The sequence below is a fragment of the Polistes dominula genome, unplaced genomic scaffold, assembly GCF_049000335.1.
Source record: "Polistes dominula isolate Pdom_NZ unplaced genomic scaffold, Pdom_raw_medaka contig_49, whole genome shotgun sequence".
NCBI classification, from domain to species: Eukaryota; Metazoa; Arthropoda; class Insecta; order Hymenoptera; family Vespidae; genus Polistes; species Polistes dominula.
The window spans coordinates 3,741,193-3,762,040 of record NW_028300914.1 but is presented as its reverse complement, the minus strand read 5'-3'; the positions used below and the strand labels follow the sequence as shown (position 1 = coordinate 3,762,040).

Sequence of the window (20,848 nt, the reverse complement as noted above, 5' to 3'; positions counted from 1 at the left end):
CGCGAAACGCGTATACTAGTATTACTTAGTAGGGTAGGGAGGGAGAATAGCGTTCACTTAAGGAAAATACGCTGTATTTTTCAAAATATTAATGGTACTTCAAAATTTAAAAAAATAACAAGTTCTTTAACTAGTCAGTAATCAACATTTTAACACCAAACGTATTTATCTTTGACTTATAAGTATTGGGATCTTTAGCACTTAAATACGCTATCTAGTGGCTAAATTCAAAACTAGAGCAGTTAGGACGAATTGCTGTCAGCTGATTTAAACTATACGATATTTATGTGGAAATATTTATATTTTTAATTTTATGACTTGCTTATTTATTATTGAAAGTAGAATTGAAAATAACTAGTATCGTTAAACTAAAAAGTTGTTGCAAAGAATTTTTTGTTTGTTATGGAGTTCCCAGCAAGAAAAAATAAAAGTAAAGTGTACTGCTGTGTATTTAGTTGTACAAGCATAGCTTGTCGTGATGAAAAAATTAGGTTTTTTCAAATTCCACCTCGTAAAAAACAATTTGTTTATTGAATAAATAAATTTGGTGATAAAGAAATAATTGATAGACATATAGCTTGGGTACGAGCGCTAAAAATTGGAAAAAGTATAACTCCCAGTATGAAAGTCTGTTCACTCCATTTTATTAAAGATGATTTTTTACCTTCACGTGAGCATTTTCAATAATTATTTTTTCTGGTTATTATTGTAAACAAAAAGCTAAAATACTTATAATATTACAATCACCATTTGGTACTTGCTCACACTTAATCACATGTCCAACATTTAAAACACTTTCACCACCAACAACATTTTTATTGCTTGGTTTTGTGCAAGTAAATTTTAAAATTTCTTGCAATGTAAGTTTCATTTTATTTAATTTAATTACAAAAAAATTATAATGTTATACAAGTTATTCTCTATTTTGGTTTTATAAGTAATGCACAGCATCCTCCAATCTCTAGTTCATATTTTTGCCGCTAAGGTAAGCCACGCCCCTGCCAGAGATCCCAATTAGGAAATCATTATAAAAAAAACAGGCTTGAGCGCCATTGCCCCTAACTTTGGGTAATGCCGCTCAGGCTAAGGGGTAATGGTTATATTGCTTCCTTGTTCGCCACTTGTAACAGATCCGACTCTTTTTTGTCTTTTTTGGCCAGCACCTTTCCTGGGTCTGTCACCTTGGTGATACCAGTCTCGTTTGCATTGTAAATGTTGTTTGGAAGGAACTTATGTTTTTCTATTAACTCACCAAGTTTGTCGTAGAAATGCGTTATTTCCTTTTTGTTGAAAGCAGAAACCCTATTTAAGCTAGTTACTTCAGCTTTGCGTACAGAAACTGAAGGGTTGCGTCTCATAAAACCGTGTACCCAATCCAATCCAGCTGTTCTGCTGCTTCGATCAAAATTATTTTTGATATTGTTGAGCACAGCATATTTATAAACGTGTTTACGCAAATCTGTGACACTGAGTCCATAGTATAGCGAACCCAGCAACTTAACTTGTTCAGCAATGTCATTTTCTTGCTGTGGTGTGAAAATAGGCTTACGACCTAGTCTTGGATTACTCATATTTTCATTTTTTAGTCGATCTCTCAAAGTAGTAAATGGCATGTTAAATTGTTTTGCGGCTTTTCTTTTAGACATCCCTTCTTCGATCGCAGCTTTAGCAGATTGAAGGTCTTCTTCGCTCCAAGCCGAGTTTCGCGATAAGAAACTCATCTATAGTTTCTTTTATTCGTGTACTGCGTTATTAGAGTCACACGAGTGAGTGAGTGAGTGCAAGGAAAAGTGCATCAAGGAATACTTCGATGGACCTGGTGGACGAGGGATGCAGCTGGGACCATTTTCTACGAAGTAGGAGTGTTTTGGAGTCACCACAGAACTTCTAATGCCAACTGTTCATATAACATACATATGAAATTTTATTTTAATAAAATGTCACATCTATGTTATATAACATTGGTAACAAGTGTGAATGTCGGACAATAGGCATCAAGTAAGAAGAGGCTAATTGTCGAAGAAGCCCCCACTTAATTGTGGCTCAAGAGGGCAACTACAGACTCAAGAAGTCATTTGCAAATTCAACAACATGGTTGAATTTTTGCGAATAGCTCGTTGGTTATTTCATATTTTATTGTTTTATTGTTTTGCTCGTCAATAATTTATAGTGGTTTTTAAGAATAGAAGTAATTAATATAGTTTTCTTTCTATTATAGGGGAACATTGTTGAAATTACCAACTCTCTCTCTCTATCAGAGATTTTTATTGCCAAAAATAAATAGAGTATTTGAAAAATTTGATTTTATAGAATACAATTCTATTCAGAATTCTCCCCTCACTTTAATATCATATCATTTTGTAATTTCCTATTACCCCACACGTTCATCACTTTTCATTTTTCATTTCATTCATAGAAACTAATTATTTTATAATATTTTTTAATATATCTTTTTGTTGGTAGGTATTAGGAACATAATTTTCATATTATTTTGTTTCAGAATATGATTAATTCTAATGCACTTGTAAGTGCATCGGGTTTTTCATCGAGAACTTGCCCTTCGATTTGCAATCGTTTTGCCCTTCCCATTGCATCTTTTCAGACCTCCAAAATAATCTTTTTTTTTCTTTTTTGGGTATTAAAATTTTTCTCTGGTATTCTCGATAATAATTGTAAGGATTTTTTATGGTGGTACTCTTATAGCGGAGTCTAAGAGTCAGGTTCTTTCCTTTCAATTATAATCGGATGTGGTCATCTTCAGGATGCACATCTCTCTTGGGTCTTAAGAAGCGGTTACCTCCTCGTGGTTAGACCCGGGCAATGGTATTTTACTTTCAGTATAATGTATATCATATTTTAATATGCTATACATTCCATTACAAGTAAAATCCAGCCAAAGACCGCTTACCATAAACATTATAATTGTAATTAGTTTCTTGTAACTTCATAATTAAAATCATATTTCTTTTATTCCTTTCCTTGATTCCTTCTATCCTTTTCATCTATAGAAACTAATTACATTATAATGTTTTTTAATAATTTTTATATTTTTACAAATACTACATGAAACAATCAAAGATTATTTAAATTTTACTTTGTTTTAGAAAATGATTAATTACAACGCACTTGCAAGGCACCTTTTTAAATAATTTTTATACTTATACAAGTATCACTAAGTATTTCAAGATTATTGCAATTTAATAAATATTTTACTTTACTTCTCAGGATAAAATTAATTTTCCAATACACGTGTTTGGATTGATTTTTAAATAACTTTTATATGTTTATTATACTCTTGTAATTCTAGACAAATACCACTCACGATCTATTGATCTTTGCAGTCATAGAATAATCTTTTGTTTTTCACTTTCACAAATCCTATACTATGCATCCATCCCTTGTTCATCCTTTGAGAGAATTGTATATACTGTCTATAATAGGGTGGCACGTAATTTCATTCTATTACGCTAGTATATCCAAAGGGAATACATAATGAAAGCGAACTATACATGCGTGCATATAATTGCTTCGACGAAGAAGTGGGACTCGATTGATCATTGTATTCCACCACAAAGAAAACCGAGACTAGACGAGATGGACGAAATTCAGTATCAATATATCCGTTACAACAGATATCTTATGAACGTTCTCGGCCAATGGCCATATCAGAGTACCATAGAAAGGTTCCTCGTCTCTGCTCTATTCGTGCCAACTCTTGCTATACAGTTAATTCTTCAAGTAAACATATTCAATTCTAAATATATTACAAACAATCAATTGACTAATTTAAAATTTGAAATTAAAATTTTGCTCGTACAAATAATTTAGTTTGTATATCAAATATATATCAAATATTATAAGTTATATTATTATTGTATATAGATTAAATATAAATTTTAGGGTGGTGGTTTAATATGTGCTATAGTTGACATTGATGCCTTCATGGAAGGTGTAGCTCCTTTTATCATAAGTTTTATGTGTTTAGCGAAGTATATCAATTTTGCTTATAATTTTGAGCAAGTACGTTCGTTATATTATCAAATTGATTATAATTCCTATGCATAAATATAAAATATATATAATCATTATATGTCATTAATCATGACATAGATGAAGGATTTATTTACGACGATGATAAACGATTGGAAATTTTATATGAAATACGATTACGAACGTAACATACTCTGTCGATATTACGAAGTTGGAAAGAAAGCTACTTTTGCATATTCAGGTTTCGAAATCTTTATAAACAATTATTTCTTTTTACTTACAAAAAGAAGAAATATATTTTTGATTGTATCATTTTGTTTAAAGCTACTGTGTATGGTTTGATGTTACCATTTATGATGGTACCAGGTTTAATAAATGTGGCTAATGTTTTGGGAGTTCTGAATTCAACGGATGACAAACCCTTGCTATTTCGAGTTGAATATTTCGTCGATGTGGAAACTTATTATTATCCTTTGTTAATACAATCTTATTTTGGTACTATTGGATATATTACGATTGTCGTTGCAATTGATACGATTAATCTGTTTTACGTCCAGCACGGTTGTGCATTATGTGAAATTTTAGGGTAAAGCTTTGTGTTTTTAAATATTTACATATATAGTATTTTTAATTGTTCTTTTTTTTCTTAATAAATATCAGTTGCCTTGCAGATATTATTTAGAGAACATCGTAGAGGGTGACGATTTAGAAATAGATCTAACTCCAAACGTTCATGATGATAGAGCTCATTATGCTATGAAAGAATGCATTAAACTTCATAATCATGTTATACAGTTAGTATACAAATCGATATCACAGTTAGTTAGAAATATACAGTTTACGATAAGACTACTTATCGTACTTTGTAATTATATTTTTTATATTTTTTTTACTCTTACATAACTCAAAAGGTACGCCAATAAATTGGAAGAGAATTGTACGATCTCTCACTTTTTTCAATTAATGTTTAACATGATTGGTATAAGTTTTACAGGATATCAGGTTGAGTAACTATTAATTTGATAATCTTATCTGTTTCATTTCTTTGTAAAAAATATTTTAACTTACTTTTTTATTAGGCTGCCATGAAAATGGATGAACCAGACGTAGCTTTAAGTTACGGTGGTTTTACGTTGACCTTAACGTTTGTTGTCTTCCTTGAAAGTTGGCCGGGACAGCAACTATTGGATCATACTGATCGTATTAGTGAATATGTGTAAGATAGTGATCATGTGCATTATTATCAGTTCAAACCATTTTTGATAGGATAATACAAAAAAAATATTGAAGGAATTGATGCAAATACTTATCCCATATTTCTTTTTTAATTTAGTGTGAGAGGAAAATGGTACCAATCATCGTTCACTACTAGAACAGACTTAAAAATCATGCTAATGAGATGTGTAAAACCAATTCAATTGACTGCTGGGAAATTATACGTATTAAATTTAGAGAATTTTAGTAAGGTAAGATTTTTATTACATCCTGTAGGATAAAAGAAATTAATTTTAAAATCTTATTCATTTGTGTCAATAGTGGATTGTTAAACGATGTTATTTATTTCAAGGTTGTCAAAACGTCCTTTTCATATTTCACGGTTTTGCGCTCTGTACAATAATTATTGAAATTTATGTTAAATTCACGAAAAATATTATAGAATTATATAATTTTTTAGTCAATAACATTTTTGTTGGATCTTGCAAGTTATAATGAAATGCATTTCGTTATTCATCGGAAAATAAATTGTGTATAACTTATAAAGAAAAGCTAATAATATATTAAAATCATTTATTATTTCTAAAAAAAAAATATATTTTAACATTTTATTGTAAAAGTATGCTGATTTTGATCGTTTATTTTTCTTTCTTTTTAACTTTTTTCATTAGTTTTAGAATATTTACAACAATAATTAAAATATGATCAAAGTTTAAATATAAATCAAACGGATTATTACGTACATTTTGTCAATTGAAATTGTTTATTCTAATTTCGCTTATTTAGCTAATTTTAAAGATTCGTAAATTTTATTGCATTTTATTTGCGTGCTCATATCGGACATAAATGTAGAAACATGTCTTTCTTTATCTCTCTGTTTTTCAGTCTCATAAATAGTTATCAAAGTCATTCTGGGATCCATATTATACAGTGCATATGTACATAAATCCTGCAAAAGATATTTTTCATTTATAAATTAACTACACCAAAAAACTACAAATTATTAAAATAAATTATCAATTATTAACCTTTAAGCTTTTAGCATAAATTATTTTATCCATAGTGAGAAGTTCTGCATAGCGTTCTTTTATCTTATTTTGAATATTATCCCAATGGATAAATGGTTTATGAACAAACGCCTAAAAAATATAATCAGAAGATTACATTTTATATTTAATCATTTCTAATTAATGTAAATAATTATTTTATATTTACATATGGACAACTGACAACAATTGAAAACTCTTCAGACGTTTCAAATTTTCTGTCTGAATGTCTGTAACCTGCTCCTGAATCCTTCATTCCTCTAGAATCAAACACTATTAAAACAGCTACCACATCATGCTTACGTTGAAAACTTTGAATTCTAAAATGCATGGACAAATATTAGATCAAATTTTAATCTTATAAATTTTTGTAAGCATTAAGAATATAATTTACTTATGATAATAATCCACACTTTGTTTACTCATTATACTTCTCATTTCTCCTGGAGTAGCTTGTTGACTCAGCGTCATATGAAAATATAAAGAACATTTAGCTAATATGGCATTTTTTAATTTTACTAACCATTGATACAATGCGGGCTGTTGATTTGCCTTAAGAAATGTAGCACCAAATCCTAGTTTCCATGACTAAAAATATATATAGTTATTATATAAGTGTTATTAACAGTACATATACTATTTAATATAATTACAAACCTCTTTACTCTGTAAAGTTCTTTCCCATGCTGACATTCGAGTTTGGGCACCAAAAAGTGCCATAAGCGTAGGTAAAAATCTCCAGTGTTGTATCTCTATATGCGCTTCTGTTAATTGAACCAGTATTTCACATTCCAAACTAATAATTTAAGTTTCAAATTAACTATATATTTGTTCTTTTTCATATAATAAAGAACATAGTTTAGGAAGCACTTACGTCAAAGCTGTTTTGATAGCTGTTAATGCTAAATGAGTACAAGACAAAGAGTGGGCTTGTACTATTGCATTAATTGATTGTAATAATTCTTGATATTTCATTATTTTGCTGTTAATACTCATACTGTACATTTTTTCATAACTAAAATATATAATTTCTAAATAAGATTTATAATATAATAGAATATAGAGAAATATACTGTACTAACAAATCTATCAACTGGATCCTTGCCCCAATGAATTGATAAAGTTGACTAGAAACTTCTGCGACTATGGCACCAATGGTGTTTGTTCCTCTTGTCATTTCTTCTAACCTTCTAAGATCTGACTTTAATGACTCGTAGACAGTTTTTAAAGAATTCTAAAAAACGGTGTTTTGTCATCAAGGTCTTGTTAAAAATCTGATTATTGACATATTGTTACAAGAAACAAAATATATTATACATTTGAATAATATTTGTTAAAAAAGATTATATAAAGTACATACATCTTTTCTCAAGAAGCCTTTGTTTTTTGTATGAAGAAAACCAAGATCTGCATAAGAACGTTCTGTAAATGCTATTTGTGGTAAAGTCATCAACAACATTCCCCATGGACCCATTTGTGTTTGCCTGCATGATTCTCGCTCTTTTTCCTAAAGATTGAAAATATCATAAGTATATTTTCATTAAATGTATTCATCAGGACTGTAAAATAATAAATGAAAATTACTTACAACTAATTCTTTTGCCTTATCACAACACAGCTGTGTAACCTGAGTAAAAAAATTATTAAGAAATTCCTCTTCGTGATCCATTTTCTAATATTATTTACATTAACTATGAACAAGAAAAAAGAGATACAGAGTATTTTTTCATTCTTCCATATTGACATCTATCCACACCATCATTTTAATGTTCATTATTTATCACATCACAAATAAGACTTAGTTCTAAAATGTTATTTTCAGTTTATTATTCTCTTCTCTGTAAAGATAAGACAACATTTGACTTTATCTACAGTAGTTAATATTTTACTTATGGTAAATTATCCAATAACTATCTTTACCATCTTACGGTAACAAAATACACTTTCTAAAAAAAGTTTAAGCTAAAATAAGAATTTACAGTAAGAGCTATATATCAGTAGATAATTACATTTTTGTCTTTAAAAGTAATATATCTCAAAAAAAAAAAAAAGAATTGTATTCCTTTTTTTCTATCAAAAATAAAAACAAGATAAATTATCGATAAATTTTTAAACAATTTATTTTATAAACTTTAAACATTTCTTTTTACTAGTCACCACCAATTAAATTATATTTATGATGTTAAAGTTGAAAAACTTTTCCAAACAGAATGAAATAATGACACTGCAATATTTTTTAAAAGATGTTGATAAAATCATAGAATATTATTGCATGAACATATTTTATTGTATAAAACGAGAGAAAAAGGGCTGTTATGTAAACGATCGCGATCATAAGTCCTATACAATGTTTCCATCCCTTGTTCATCCCTTAAGAGAATTGTAAATACTGTCTATAATGGGGTGGCACGTAATTTCATTCTATTACGCTAGTATATCCAAAGGGAATACATAATGAAGCGAACTCTACACGCGTGCATATAATTGCTTCGACGAAGAAGTTGGACTCGATTGATCATTGTATTCCACCACAAAGAAAACCGAGACTAGACGAGATGGACGAAATTCAGTATCAATATATCCGTTACAACAGATATCTTATGAACGTTCTCGGCCAATGGCCATATCAGAGTAACATAGAAAGGTTCCTCGTCTCTGCTCTATTCGTGCCAACTCTTGCTGTACAGTTAATTCTTCAGGTAAATATATTCAATACTAAATATATTACAAACAATCAATTGACTAGTTTAAAATTTGAAATTAAAATTTTGCTCGTACAAATAATTTAGTTTGTATATCAAATATTATAAGTTATATTATTATTGTATATAGATTAAATATAAATTTTAGGGTGGTGGTTTAATATGTGCTATAGTTGACATTGATGCCTTCATGGAAGGTGTAGCTCCTTTTATCATAAGTTTTATGTGTTTAGCAAAGTATATCAATTTTGCTTATAATTTTGAGCAAGTACGTTCGATATATTATCAAATTGATTATAATTCCTATGCATAAATATAAAATATATATAATCATTATATGTCATTAATCATGACATAGATGAAGGATTTATTTACGACGATGATAAACGATTGGAAATTATATGTGAAATACGATTATGAACGTAACATACTCTGTCGATATTACGAAGTTGGAAAGAAAGCTACTTTTGCATATTCAGGTTTCGAAATCTTTATAAACAATTATTAATTTTTACTTACAAAAAGAAGAAATATATTTTTGATTGTATCATTTTATTTATAGCTGTTGTGTATGGTTTGATGTTACCTTTTATGATGGTACCAGGGTTGATAAATATGGCTAATGTTTTGGGAGTTTTAAATTCAACGGATGACAAACCCTTGCTATTTCGAGTTGAATATTTCGTCGATGTGGAAACTTATTATTATCCTTTGTTAATACAATCTTATTTTGGTACTATTGGATATATTACGATTGTCGTTGCAATTGATACGATTAATCTGTTTTACGTCCAGCACGGTTGTGCATTATGTGAAATTTTAGGGTAAAGCTTTGTGTTTTTAAATATTTACATATATAGTATTTTTAATTGTTCTTTTTTTCTTAATAAATATCAGTTGCCTTGCAGATATTATTTAGAGAACATCGTAGAAGGTGACGATTTAGAAATAGATCTAACTCCAAACGTTCATGATGATAGAGCTCATTATGCTATGAAAGAATGCATTAAACTTCATAATCATGTTATACAGTTAGTATACAAATCGGTATCACAGTTAGTTAGAAATATACAGTCTACGATAAGACTACTTATCGTACTTTGTAATTATATTTTTTATATTTTTTTTACTCTTACATAACTCAAAAGGTACGCCAATAAATTGGAAGAGAATTGTACGATTTCACATTTTTTTCAACTGATGTTAAACATGATTGGTATAAGTTTTACAGGATATCAGGTTGAGTAACTATTAATTTGATAATCTTATCTGTTTCATTTCTTTGTAAAAAATATTTTAACTTACTTTTTTATTAGGCTGCCATGAAAATGGATGAACCAGACGTAGCCTTAGGTTATGGTGGTTTTACGTTAGGGTTAACGTTTGTTGTCTTCCTCGAAAGTTGGCCAGGACAGCAACTAAGGGATCATACTGATCGTATTAGCGAATATGCGTAAGACAATGATCATGTGTATTATTATTAGATTAGATCATTTTCAATAGTATAATCCAAAAAGAACCATTGAAGAAATTGATGCAAATGCTTGACCTATATTTCGTTTTTTTTGCTGTTTTATTGTATTGTCTTTTTTTTCTGAAGTGAAAACTTCTTTAGAATTTGGATGATTTGAAAATGGATGCGACGAAAAAGCAATTGGTATCGATAAACAAAACTAACAATCTCGATGAAACGAAAAGAACGGCTACTTTAGTTATAAGAAAAAAAAGACAAACATATATAAATCTATAGGATATAGCCTGCGAGAGAATGAGATAGAATACAGTATACAGTTTTTCCTATTCTCGATCTTCTCTTTATGCGGTGCTTCATAGTCCCCACTCCTGGCTACTAAGCATTGCACATGTGTGGTTTTGTATGCAACTGAATACTGCGAAATGTATTAATTACAAAGTTAAAGTTAAAATTTTATCATTATTTATAAAAATATTACGTCTGTAGGCATACAACCCTCCAGACACATTTGAAATTGTTGCTAGCGAGCGCTGTTAGGAAGAAATTTTTTCTGCCCGAAAGAGAAGCAACCCGTAATACACACCTGTATAAACACTTGTGACAGAAAAATATTCCGTCCCAACAGATGGCGCTCGCAAGCAACATTTTTAAGTGTGTCTGACGGGTTGCATTCCTACAGGCGCCAATTTTTATAATTATTAAATATAATTACAAAAAAATTAAAGATAATATTTTAATAATATTATATAATAAATTATTCTACTTTTGATACTATGCATTCGTCTCATTCTCTCGAAATTTGTTTTTTTTGTAGGTTTTACTTCTAACTTTTTTTGATATTTTAGTATCAAAGCAAAATGGTACCAAACATCGTTCGCTGCTAGAACAGACTTAAGAATCATGCTAATGAGATGTGTAAAACCGATTCAATTAACCGCTGGAAAATTATACGTCTTAAATTTAGAGAATTTTACTAGGGTAAGACAGTTAATACATCCCTTAGAATAAAAGATATTAATTAAAAAATTGTATTCATTCTTATCAATAATTAATTGTTAAATGATTAATTTCAAGGTTGTCAAAACGTCCTTTTCATTTTTCACGGTTTTGCGCACCGTACAATGATTATTATAAATCTATGATAAATCCAAGAAAAATTTGAATCATTGTGGTAGATGAATACATAAAATAAATTATGATTTTCTTATCGTTAACTATGTATGAGTATTTGTGATTATAAATAAGCATATTAAGCTTTGACAGAAAAATACAATTGTTTTTTTAAATCTTTACAAATGCCATCTCTTAAAAGAAATTAATTAAAGACAAAAGTTATTCTTGAATATCTTTCTTGAAAATAAAATATATAATAAAAAAAAATATATTAAATAAAATATACTTTACAATTTTATATTAAATTTAATTAAATATAAAATTAATTTTATAAATATATTTTATATATTTAATATATAATTAATTTTATATTATACAAATATATTATTGCTTTATATTAAACAAATATACTTAAACAAATATAATTTATAAATTTTACAAACTATAGTATTACATTTTATACTCACGATGTTAATCACTTCGCTTACTGTTCTCGGATTTAACTAAAATTCGTTGATTGTCTTCACCCACGAATTTGTAGTCGACTTCGTTGAAAATCGATATCAAAGTGAAATAGAAAGAGAAAGACAGAAGAACAAGAAGAAGACGAAGTTTTAGAATGGATTTTCCCTAATTGCAAGTTTGAAGAAGATAAAAGCATCGAAAAGGGTTTAAAGGAACAAAGCTAATTACTCATATGTAGACCATAAAACGAAAAACCTCGAAACATCAAATACACACATATGTATACAGAAATATACACACATGTATAAAGTCTATCAAGGGAATGACATTTTCGCCATTATTAGTCGCATCGATTAGGCCATCATAGTATGAAATGAAACACCCGATCGATTTTTCACAAGCTGCTACCCTACCTAATTATAGTTCGCTTATTTCCATCATCAGACATGTAAATCTTTCGTTATTAGGGCTTAGGTAACATTTCAAACAGAATGTTCGATGAGTTTTCGGTATTGCTTAACGTCAAATCGAAATTTTTGTTTGTCAAACGAATCGTACGATGTCGAACTCATCGAAATGGAAGACACGCAATTTCGTTATATGAAATTTACCAGAAGATTAATGCAAGTTGTTGGACAGTGGCCACATCAGAGTAAAATGCAGAAGATATTGGTTTCATTTATATATTTGCCATTTGTTGGTGCACAAGCTGTTTTACAGGTATTACTTATTCGATTATACATTTATTATATTATATAATATATATTTATATGTGGTAGGCTTAAGTATATATGTTTTACGAGTTATATTACAGCGTGAATTCTTATAACGCACCAATGATTTTACGACTTTTTCATATAACGCGATTACTCGTACTAACGTAAGTGTTATATTATAATAAAATGTAGGGAATTTATCACATCAAAAGATGTACTTTAATTGATCATTACAATGTTGTTCTTAATGGTACCGATATTTTATTTTTCAGCTTCGTAATTAATATGACTTTGTTTCATTTTATTTTTGGCAACCAAAATAATTTTCTAGAAAATATAATGTATACCCTAGTAGCACAAAATATTGAAAAATATTGAATACACGTGTATTTAATATTAAAAAGAGATTCAATGTCTTTTACACATTTTTACATAACTAATGCATCATTTTTTTCATGAACAGATTGTATAATGCACAAATTGTATTATTTTCATATCTTTATATCAATTCTTTCGAATCCTGATGATGCAAGTTTTTTTTCTAAACAAAAACATATATGTACCCACTTGTATCTAAATAATTTAATTAGAAATTCTTGTTTAGTTAAATCTTAATCGTTCATAATATGTTATCATGATATTTAATTATAATAATAAATTTAGATAGAACGTATATATTCAAAAAAATAATATTCCCAATAACAAATGTTATTTAATGAACTTTCTAAACATGAGTTTAATGTATGTATCCGATCATTGTCATAATTGTACAATAATTAACACATTAATGGACGTATTATTGAAGATGATGACTATGATATTGTATATTAAGGGTGGTGGTATGATTGCTGCATGGAATTACGACAGTGATATCGCTTTGGAAAATTTCGCGCCTTTCCTGGTCAGCCTGATGATCGTCGTGAAGATCGTTAACTTTATTTTCAACAGCGGCAAGGTATGTACCACCAGTGTGGTTATATATATATATGTATAAGAGATAAAGTTAGACCTCTCCATTAAATATTACCGTCATATAAAATGATATCTTCTCATAGATGAAAAAGCTTTTGGTGACGATGCAAGACGACTGGAGAATGGCCATGAAGAAGGACGAAGAGATTCGTATTCTTCGTGATTATTATTCCATTGGAACGTTGTTGAGCAAAGGTTATGCTGGTACAATCAGATTTATCTCTTATAATTCTTTACATTATCTTGGAATTGTATTTTTTATTATTTTTTTAAAATAATTTTTTGGAAAGAACATTTACATCGACATTTTGTTCTTTTTAATTATTTTATATTTATATTTCTAAATATTAGTATTATATTATGTATTATTTTTAAGAAATAAAATTAGGGTTTTAATTTTTTATTAGAATTTTTTTTTATAATAGAAGATACATATAAATTATGCTTGAAAAATAAATAATAATATATTTATTATATTATTATTATAATTATTAAAGGAAATATATGAAACTAATAATATCAATTAAAATTGTATTATATTAATATAAATATAATTATTAATTTATTAAATTATATTAAAATTACTTTAATAAAATATAATAATTAATAACATCATTAAATAAGATATTATTTAGAAATAATTTACAAAGATTTATTTATCTATTTGTAGAAACAATATGTATACCACGTATAATATTATACAATATATAAAATACATATTATATAAAAGTATTTCATTGAAATATTATATAATTTTAAAGATAATAGTTGAATTTTATTTTTTTTTTTTTTAGTATGTGTTTACGGATCTATGATGCCATTTTTAATGGTTCCAGTGATGACACTTTCATCACAATTCTTGGGTTTAGCTGGAAACGATACGGAACAATATCCATTGATATTTCATGCGGAATATTTTATTAACATGGAAAAATATTATTATTTCGTATTGATACATTCTTATTTTGGAACTATTGGATTTTGTGCTGCTGTTGTTGGAATTGATTCTATGTTTGTATTTTATGTTCAACATATTTGTGGAATCATAACGATATTAGGGTAAATATTATATAATATTGATTTTAACATAGAAAAAAATGAAAAAAATTAATTTTAAATTGGTTATATAATTTTTGTTTGTTTTAATTTTGATACTTTCAGTAATCGTTTGGAAAATGTTATCAAGGACGGTGACATGAACGTCGATGTTTATCCAGATAAAGCAAATGATAAAACTAGCAAAATCGTTGGAGATTGCGTTGTATTACATAATCATATTTTACAGTTAATATCAATTAAGGAATTAATGTTAAAATATACGTTTGTGTTTAATACTTGTTTCATTTTGTTGTTTCTTTTTAAGATACTCTCAAACGATCGAATCGGCGAATACAATATCTTTTTTTGTACAACTTGGACTTAACATGGTTTGCATTAGTTTCACAGGATTTCAGGTAAAATTTGTTAAATATTATTTTTAACTTTTACGAACGAATGGCAACAAGTACATACGTGTTCGTATGTGATGTTAATTATCTTTAATTAATAATAATTATTATTATAATTATATGTTTTTTTTTCTTTAAATGAATAGTATTATTCACTTAATATAATAAATTTATATATTATATATAGTATTATATATATCCATATAATATTAATATAGTTATATTAATAATAATATCGTTATATTAATAAAAAATATAAATTATATTATTAATTATAATAATAAAATTATTATATATAACTATATTATAACTAATATACTATAATAAAATAATACAGTTATAATATATCATATAACTAATTATATTATACCTATATTATTTTATTATAATATATATAATTTTATAATAAAATAAAATATTATTTATTAATAATAAATATATAATAAATAATACATTATCGAAGATATTGATTCAATCATCAATCAAAGATCAATCATTTCGGATTAAAAATGTCGTTATAAAAAAAATTGATAAATCCTTGAGAAAGAATTAATTTAAAACAACAACAAATATGCTATATCATACAAATGAATTATTTTTTTACAACAATATTAAATATTAAATATTAATATTTTTCTTTATGATCAGGCTGTGATGCATTTGGATAAACCGGACGAAGCGTTCAGATATGGTTCATTCGCCATTGCACAAACTTGCCATTTGTTGTTCGAAAGTTTACCAGCTCAACAATTATATGATCATAGTATACGTGTATGCGAATATGCGTAAGTATTATTCTCTATAAATAATACATTTTTTGATCTTAATTTGATGTTTAACTTTTATCATCAGTGCAAATGGAAATTGGTATCGTGCTTCATTGAGAACTAGAAAAATTTTAAATCTAATAATACTCAGAAGTCAAACACCCATTCAATTAACTGCAGGCAAATTTTATCATTTGAATTTGGAGAATTTCAGTGCGGTAAGAAGTAAATAAAAAAAATAATAGGAAAATGAATGATATAATAATCAATTTGTTTTCTGCGATAATGTTCGAACAAAATATTCACATCCCGTACAACGGATTATCATTAAACATTGTTGAAAATAATTATTTATTATTATTACATTTAATTAATTTCTTTTTTTGTATAATGTTTAAGGTTGTACGAACTTCGTTCTCCTATTTCACAGTCCTCTGTTCAATGCGATGATCAACAAAACTGACCATAATTATTAGTTCAATCTTCGAGTAATGGATTAGGGGTTGGATCAGTGACAAATTACCTCAAAGAAGAAACATATTCTAGTTTTAAAATGATATATCATATATTAAATAGTGTATATAATTGATAATTATGAATGTCATATGTATCTACAATTACTTAGTATTTTATTTACAGTTTTTCAATGCAGAAGTCACGATGGAAAAATAGTACGCGTGCCTTTACTGCCATATGTTTGCCTTCTCTAACTAATTCTTTTATAAAGATCGACGACAGATTGCCGAAATTTCAAAAAAGGAAGAGGGGAAATAGAAATCTATCATACGGGAAAGTTCTGCTCTAATTGGATCGAAAATTAGTTAGCTCCGATGAAAGGTCCAATAATAAAACGACCTTCTAGGATGATCATGATTTTTTAGTGGAATCAATGAAAATTCATTTTCAACTAATCATTATATATATATATTTCAATGCCAATTCATTTTTCTAACGATGAATTAGGTATATTTATAATTCGTAAAGATTATTTCAATCAAATGGTGTAAAAATAAAATGAGAAACAATTTTCTCGTACCCTTATTTACTATTATTTGAAATAATAGTACAAAAATTTCGAAAAATCCTAATCCTTAATCACATTGATAAAATCTGAAGTGAATTTTTGAGTAAAAATGATCGAATTCCCGTTAAGTGAAATCCCCCCATATTTGAATTCGTCCGTCCTTCCTTTCTTCCTTCCTTCCTCTTTTACAGAACACTTCATTTATCCTGAGATCTTTTAAAATAGAGCACCTTGCGAAGAGGGTCTTTCCTCAAGGTAAACCGTCGTCTTTAGATGGATATCGCTAATTGTCTTAAGGCAAATGCCTTTGGTAGCACGCGACCGTTGTACCCTCCACTCGACACCATTTTAAACTCCTTAGTCTATTCACTTTCCCGCCAACGAAAAGATTATCTTGGTATCTTCTTAGAATTTAAAGGGATTACCTCGAACGATTCCATCGATTCTACTCTCTTTATGTCGTCGGCCCTTTCTGTTTAAAAAAAAAACAAAAATGAACTATCGTAATAAATTATCAACGAACCGTAACAACTATACATATATATATATATATATATATATATAAATCCTGTGTTACAATATTTGTCTACTAATAACTCTGAAATTACTCAAAAAATCTTAATGAAAATTTTTGTATTTTATGTCATTTGTTCCAACTTAAAATATAGGATAGTTTTATATCGATTATTTTGTATTTTTTATTGCAAATTTAAGGATTTATTATTTAGAGGTTATCTAGATCTCTAGGTTTCTGTAAGTATTCGATAGATGGCACTGTATTTCAATTTATTTCATGTACAACAAATTCTACAATTGCTTTATTGGTATTAATTTTATTGGATCGTTGATTATAACATTGAAATGATATTTTATTGTTAATAGTGATTAACAATTTATCGAACATTTCTATGAAATATTTATGATCCTTTTTTTTTCACGTGTCCACGGTGTCTCTTTAAACTTCATGGAGTTTCTCGCAGGTACGTCATGAACAGGAAGCAGGCAGGATGTGTGGTGGCATTCTCTCTAGGAAGAGGAGTTCGCGAAGGGAAATGAAAGAATTGTGGAGAGGGTAGATAGAGTCGAAGGAGGAGTTGGACTGGGCCCACCAGGTGCACGTATTACCTATAAGGATGAGCACGAAACCAAGTGGGAACCATATGTTGATGCGGCAAAGAACACTCCTGGCACGCGCCACACTCAAACTCGAGCCTTTACACCGCGAAGATCTCATCGTGTTTTCTCTCTATCACTTTTTTCTTCTTTCACGAAACTTTCTTTATTTAGGTTTTCCCTTTCTTCTTTCTCCTTTATATTCGATAAAAGTGAATTCGAGAATACCGGAAGGAAAAGAAAGAAATCCAAAAGATTTCACGAGTTATATTGTGTGTCACAACTCTCATTGTGAGAAAGTAGAAAGAGGAAGGAAGATTAAAAAAAAAAAAAAAGAAAAAAATATGGCCAGGATACGAGTACTTCGATCGTGAAAGTGAAATTCGATTGAAGTTTCAAAGTGAAATCCAAGCTAAGCGATGTTAACGAAGGAAAAGCGTTCTCTTTGAACGAGAATATGTTCTGGGCATATTGATGATCATTTTTGAGGAAAAAAGAAACAGTGCATGTGCAGGATTTCAACTGATAATGGCTTTACTTTCTAACCATCATAGCGATTATCAATCCTGTTCCTCGGATATGCTAATGTCATCTTATCCGACATCAACTGGTAGGACATATGATTCACTGTATCCCTCCCCATACAATTCACCAAATTGCGAACAAGTTAAAACAATCTATGGGGAAAATTATGTCTACAAAGGTGAATTAACCCCACGAAGAGAACTTGAAAATCTTGATTATGCTAAAAATTTGGAAGCTGAGTATTCGAGGACACCGGAGGGATACGAAAGAGGACCTTGTGGTGTTATGACACCCGTTACACCACAACGGTTAGTTTGTTCCTTTACAAGGATTCTCTTTCTTGTGTGTGTGTGTGTTGCTTGTTAGTTTCTTTTACTATTTTTCTTCTTTCTATTTCCTAACGATACATTTTACAGGACAAAACTTCGAATAATTGAAAACTTATCGACGATAATCGGTAACTTTTTCTCACTTTCATTTATTCGTAGCACTAATCTTGTTTTGCACGTTATTTTAATCGTTCACAAATTTGATCACCTGTTGACCAAATAAGAAATGTATCTCACGCACGATTTAATGTGCTGATTTTCAAATGTTTAAATGCATCATCATCATCATCATCGTCATATCAATGATTTTCACAGATACGATAGTCAACATCAAATTGATCATGGAATGTCACCTAGGACGACTTTGTATGAAGACAATTCAATGGAATATCATTCGACGTCTTATTGTTATGAGAATATTGTACAAAAATCCAAATATCAATCTGTAGAAAGTGACAAAACACTTTGTACGAACACCGAGTCGCGGAGAAATTGCTGGGATGGGATATCTTCGACAGTACAGGTTCGAAACATTTGTTATTAACAAATTCTCAGTGTTCAACAGGCTTCATTCAATCTAAAAATATCTAACAAGAATTATTTTTGTTTCATTTTAACACTTTCGTGTGTTTTTACCATTTTTCTGAGAATTAACAGCACACACGGTTTCTGTTCTTTCTTTTGAGCTGAGTCACCCATCATCCATTGCTTGACCTTTATATTTTATTTAAATTATTTTTAATTGAAAAACAAATATTTGTGTGTCGGGATTATAGAAAAATCAATCATCACCAACGACACAACCGAGAAGAGGAAGACGACGTTCTAGCGACGTACCACCATCACCGAGTGTTTTAAAAAGACGCAGATTGGCCGCAAATGCGCGTGAAAGACGTCGCATGAATGGTTTGAATGATGCATTTGACAAATTACGCGAGGTTGTACCAAGTTTAGACAGTGATCATAAGCTAAGTAAATTCGAGACACTTCAAATGGCTCAAACTTATATCACCGCACTATGTGAATTACTTGAGAAACATGATGGAAAAAGATAAAAAAAGGTGAGCTACATTGAAAGATTGTAATATTTGATAATTTAATAATTTACAAAATTTGTATTAATAGTTATTAACATTAAACTTACATTTCATGTGTATTATGTATTCCCACCGTGAGTCATCAAAAAACAAAACTATTTATCTTAATGTAAAATAAAATTTTAGGTAATTGGATAATGAAGAAAATTTTTATACAAAAAGTTTATTTATAAGTGAATAATGTACATTTTTATGCGTTTATTTTTTATACATTTTTATGCATATAAAAATTAATTAATCTATTAATTCTACTTGATAAATATGTAATTTGGAAAAGGAAAAAATTAATTGCAATTTTGTATTCTCACAGTGAGTGATCAAAAAACAAAATTTAAAAATAACAAAACCATTTATCTCATTGTAAAATAAAAATTTTAAGTAATTGGATAATGAAGAAAATTTTTATACAAAAAGTTTATTTATAAGTGAATAATGTACATTTTTATGCGTTTATTTTTTATACATTTTTATGCTTATAACAATTAATTAATTCGATTAATTCTACTTGATAAATATGTAATTTGGAAAATGACAACATTATTTGCGATTTTAAAATTGCTATGACTGATTATAAAAATAGATTATAATATGCGATAATTTAACACGATATTATTATTTAAGTATTACGTTTTTAATAAATATTATAGATTAAACGCGCACACAATAACAAAAAAGAAAAAAACTGATTGTATTAGTAGTGTTACAATATGAAAAGAGAATTAATAGTATGACAAAGAATGTGCCATTGAATGTTTGTTAATACTTTTGATTTGGTTTGTTCACTTGTATCACTATGTTCCTTTTTATCATTAATAATAATTCATTAATTTAATATGTCTTAAAAAATGTAAA

The 20,848-nt window shown here is 28.4% G+C and overlaps 6 protein-coding genes across 6 annotated transcripts; 5 read left to right on the top strand and 1 right to left on the bottom strand.

The window, feature by feature from the left end:
- The first annotated feature begins 2,779 nt into the window (after positions 1-2,779).
- LOC149033319 (uncharacterized) lies at positions 2,780-4,385 on the top strand. The gene is made up of 2 exons (XM_089169960.1): positions 2,780-3,738; positions 3,901-4,385. The coding sequence occupies exons 1-2, from the start codon at positions 3,493-3,495 to the stop codon at positions 4,063-4,065; spliced, it is 411 nt and encodes a 136-aa protein (XP_089026086.1). The 5' UTR covers positions 2,780-3,492; the 3' UTR covers positions 4,066-4,385.
- On the top strand, positions 4,092-5,692 carry LOC107068954 (odorant receptor 13a-like). The gene is made up of 7 exons (XM_015325832.2): positions 4,092-4,231; positions 4,315-4,576; positions 4,662-4,784; positions 4,902-4,992; positions 5,070-5,206; positions 5,324-5,456; positions 5,558-5,692. The coding sequence occupies exons 1-7, from the start codon at positions 4,111-4,113 to the stop codon at positions 5,606-5,608; spliced, it is 918 nt and encodes a 305-aa protein (XP_015181318.2). The 5' UTR covers positions 4,092-4,110; the 3' UTR covers positions 5,609-5,692.
- Positions 5,693-5,764: 72 nt separating this feature from the next.
- Positions 5,765-8,079, bottom strand: LOC107069069 (KICSTOR subunit 2). The gene is made up of 9 exons (XM_015326031.2): positions 7,840-8,079; positions 7,612-7,758; positions 7,334-7,485; positions 7,126-7,266; positions 6,909-7,047; positions 6,646-6,839; positions 6,421-6,571; positions 6,234-6,344; positions 5,765-6,154 (listed from the first exon to the last, which is right to left on the bottom strand). The coding sequence occupies exons 1-9, from the start codon at positions 7,918-7,920 to the stop codon at positions 5,984-5,986; spliced, it is 1,287 nt and encodes a 428-aa protein (XP_015181517.1). The 5' UTR covers positions 7,921-8,079; the 3' UTR covers positions 5,765-5,983.
- A 1,164-nt stretch (positions 8,080-9,243) lies between these two features.
- On the top strand, positions 9,244-10,514 carry LOC107068955 (uncharacterized). The gene is made up of 2 exons (XM_089179859.1): positions 9,244-9,777; positions 9,862-10,514. Exons 1-2 carry the CDS (start codon positions 9,533-9,535, stop codon positions 10,091-10,093), a joined length of 477 nt encoding a protein of 158 aa, XP_089035985.1. The 5' UTR covers positions 9,244-9,532; the 3' UTR covers positions 10,094-10,514.
- Positions 10,515-12,257: 1,743 nt separating this feature from the next.
- LOC107068956 (odorant receptor 94b) lies at positions 12,258-16,986 on the top strand. Its single transcript, XM_089179858.1, has 9 exons — positions 12,258-12,725; positions 13,554-13,676; positions 13,777-13,897; positions 14,488-14,752; positions 14,855-14,977; positions 15,057-15,147; positions 15,790-15,926; positions 15,994-16,126; positions 16,308-16,986. Exons 1-9 carry the CDS (start codon positions 12,504-12,506, stop codon positions 16,356-16,358), a joined length of 1,266 nt encoding a protein of 421 aa, XP_089035984.1. The 5' UTR covers positions 12,258-12,503; the 3' UTR covers positions 16,359-16,986.
- Positions 16,987-17,579: 593 nt separating this feature from the next.
- Positions 17,580-20,118, top strand: LOC107068957 (uncharacterized). Its single transcript, XM_089169768.1, has 3 exons — positions 17,580-18,878; positions 19,215-19,422; positions 19,676-20,118. The coding sequence occupies exons 1-3, from the start codon at positions 18,520-18,522 to the stop codon at positions 19,952-19,954; spliced, it is 846 nt and encodes a 281-aa protein (XP_089025894.1). The 5' UTR covers positions 17,580-18,519; the 3' UTR covers positions 19,955-20,118.
- Positions 20,119-20,848: the final 730 nt, after the last annotated feature.

Bases quoted from the DNA above. Each gene is read 5' to 3' on its own strand.
- LOC149033319 (XM_089169960.1), top strand. From the start codon at position 3,493: ATGAAAGCGAACTATACATGCGTGCATATAATTGCTTCGACGAAGAAG. The intron at 3,739-3,900 runs GTAAACATATTC...TATAAATTTTAG, and splicing joins CTATACAGTTAATTCTTCAA to GGTGGTGGTTTAATATGTGC.
- LOC107068954 (XM_015325832.2), top strand. From the start codon at position 4,111: ATGAAGGATTTATTTACGACGATGATAAACGATTGGAAATTTTATATG. The intron at 4,577-4,661 runs GTAAAGCTTTGT...GTTGCCTTGCAG, and splicing joins GCATTATGTGAAATTTTAGG to ATATTATTTAGAGAACATCG. The intron at 4,785-4,901 runs GTTAGTATACAA...ATAACTCAAAAG, and splicing joins CTTCATAATCATGTTATACA to GTACGCCAATAAATTGGAAG.
- LOC107069069 (XM_015326031.2), bottom strand. From the start codon at position 7,920: ATGGATCACGAAGAGGAATTTCTTAATAATTTTTTTACTCAGGTTACA. The intron at 7,048-7,125 runs GTAAGTGCTTCC...TTAAATTATTAG, and splicing joins GCTATCAAAACAGCTTTGAC to TTTGGAATGTGAAATACTGG. The intron at 6,345-6,420 runs GTAAATATAAAA...TATATTTTTTAG, and splicing joins TTGTTGTCAGTTGTCCATAT to GCGTTTGTTCATAAACCATT.
- LOC107068955 (XM_089179859.1), top strand. From the start codon at position 9,533: ATGTTACCTTTTATGATGGTACCAGGGTTGATAAATATGGCTAATGTT. The intron at 9,778-9,861 runs GTAAAGCTTTGT...GTTGCCTTGCAG, and splicing joins GCATTATGTGAAATTTTAGG to ATATTATTTAGAGAACATCG.
- LOC107068956 (XM_089179858.1), top strand. From the start codon at position 12,504: ATGAGTTTTCGGTATTGCTTAACGTCAAATCGAAATTTTTGTTTGTCA. The intron at 13,677-13,776 runs GTATGTACCACC...ATCTTCTCATAG, and splicing joins TTATTTTCAACAGCGGCAAG to ATGAAAAAGCTTTTGGTGAC. The intron at 13,898-14,487 runs GTACAATCAGAT...TTTTTTTTTTAG, and splicing joins GTTGAGCAAAGGTTATGCTG to TATGTGTTTACGGATCTATG.
- LOC107068957 (XM_089169768.1), top strand. From the start codon at position 18,520: ATGATCATTTTTGAGGAAAAAAGAAACAGTGCATGTGCAGGATTTCAA. The intron at 18,879-19,214 runs GTTAGTTTGTTC...TGATTTTCACAG, and splicing joins ACACCCGTTACACCACAACG to ATACGATAGTCAACATCAAA. The intron at 19,423-19,675 runs GTTCGAAACATT...TCGGGATTATAG, and splicing joins GGATATCTTCGACAGTACAG to AAAAATCAATCATCACCAAC.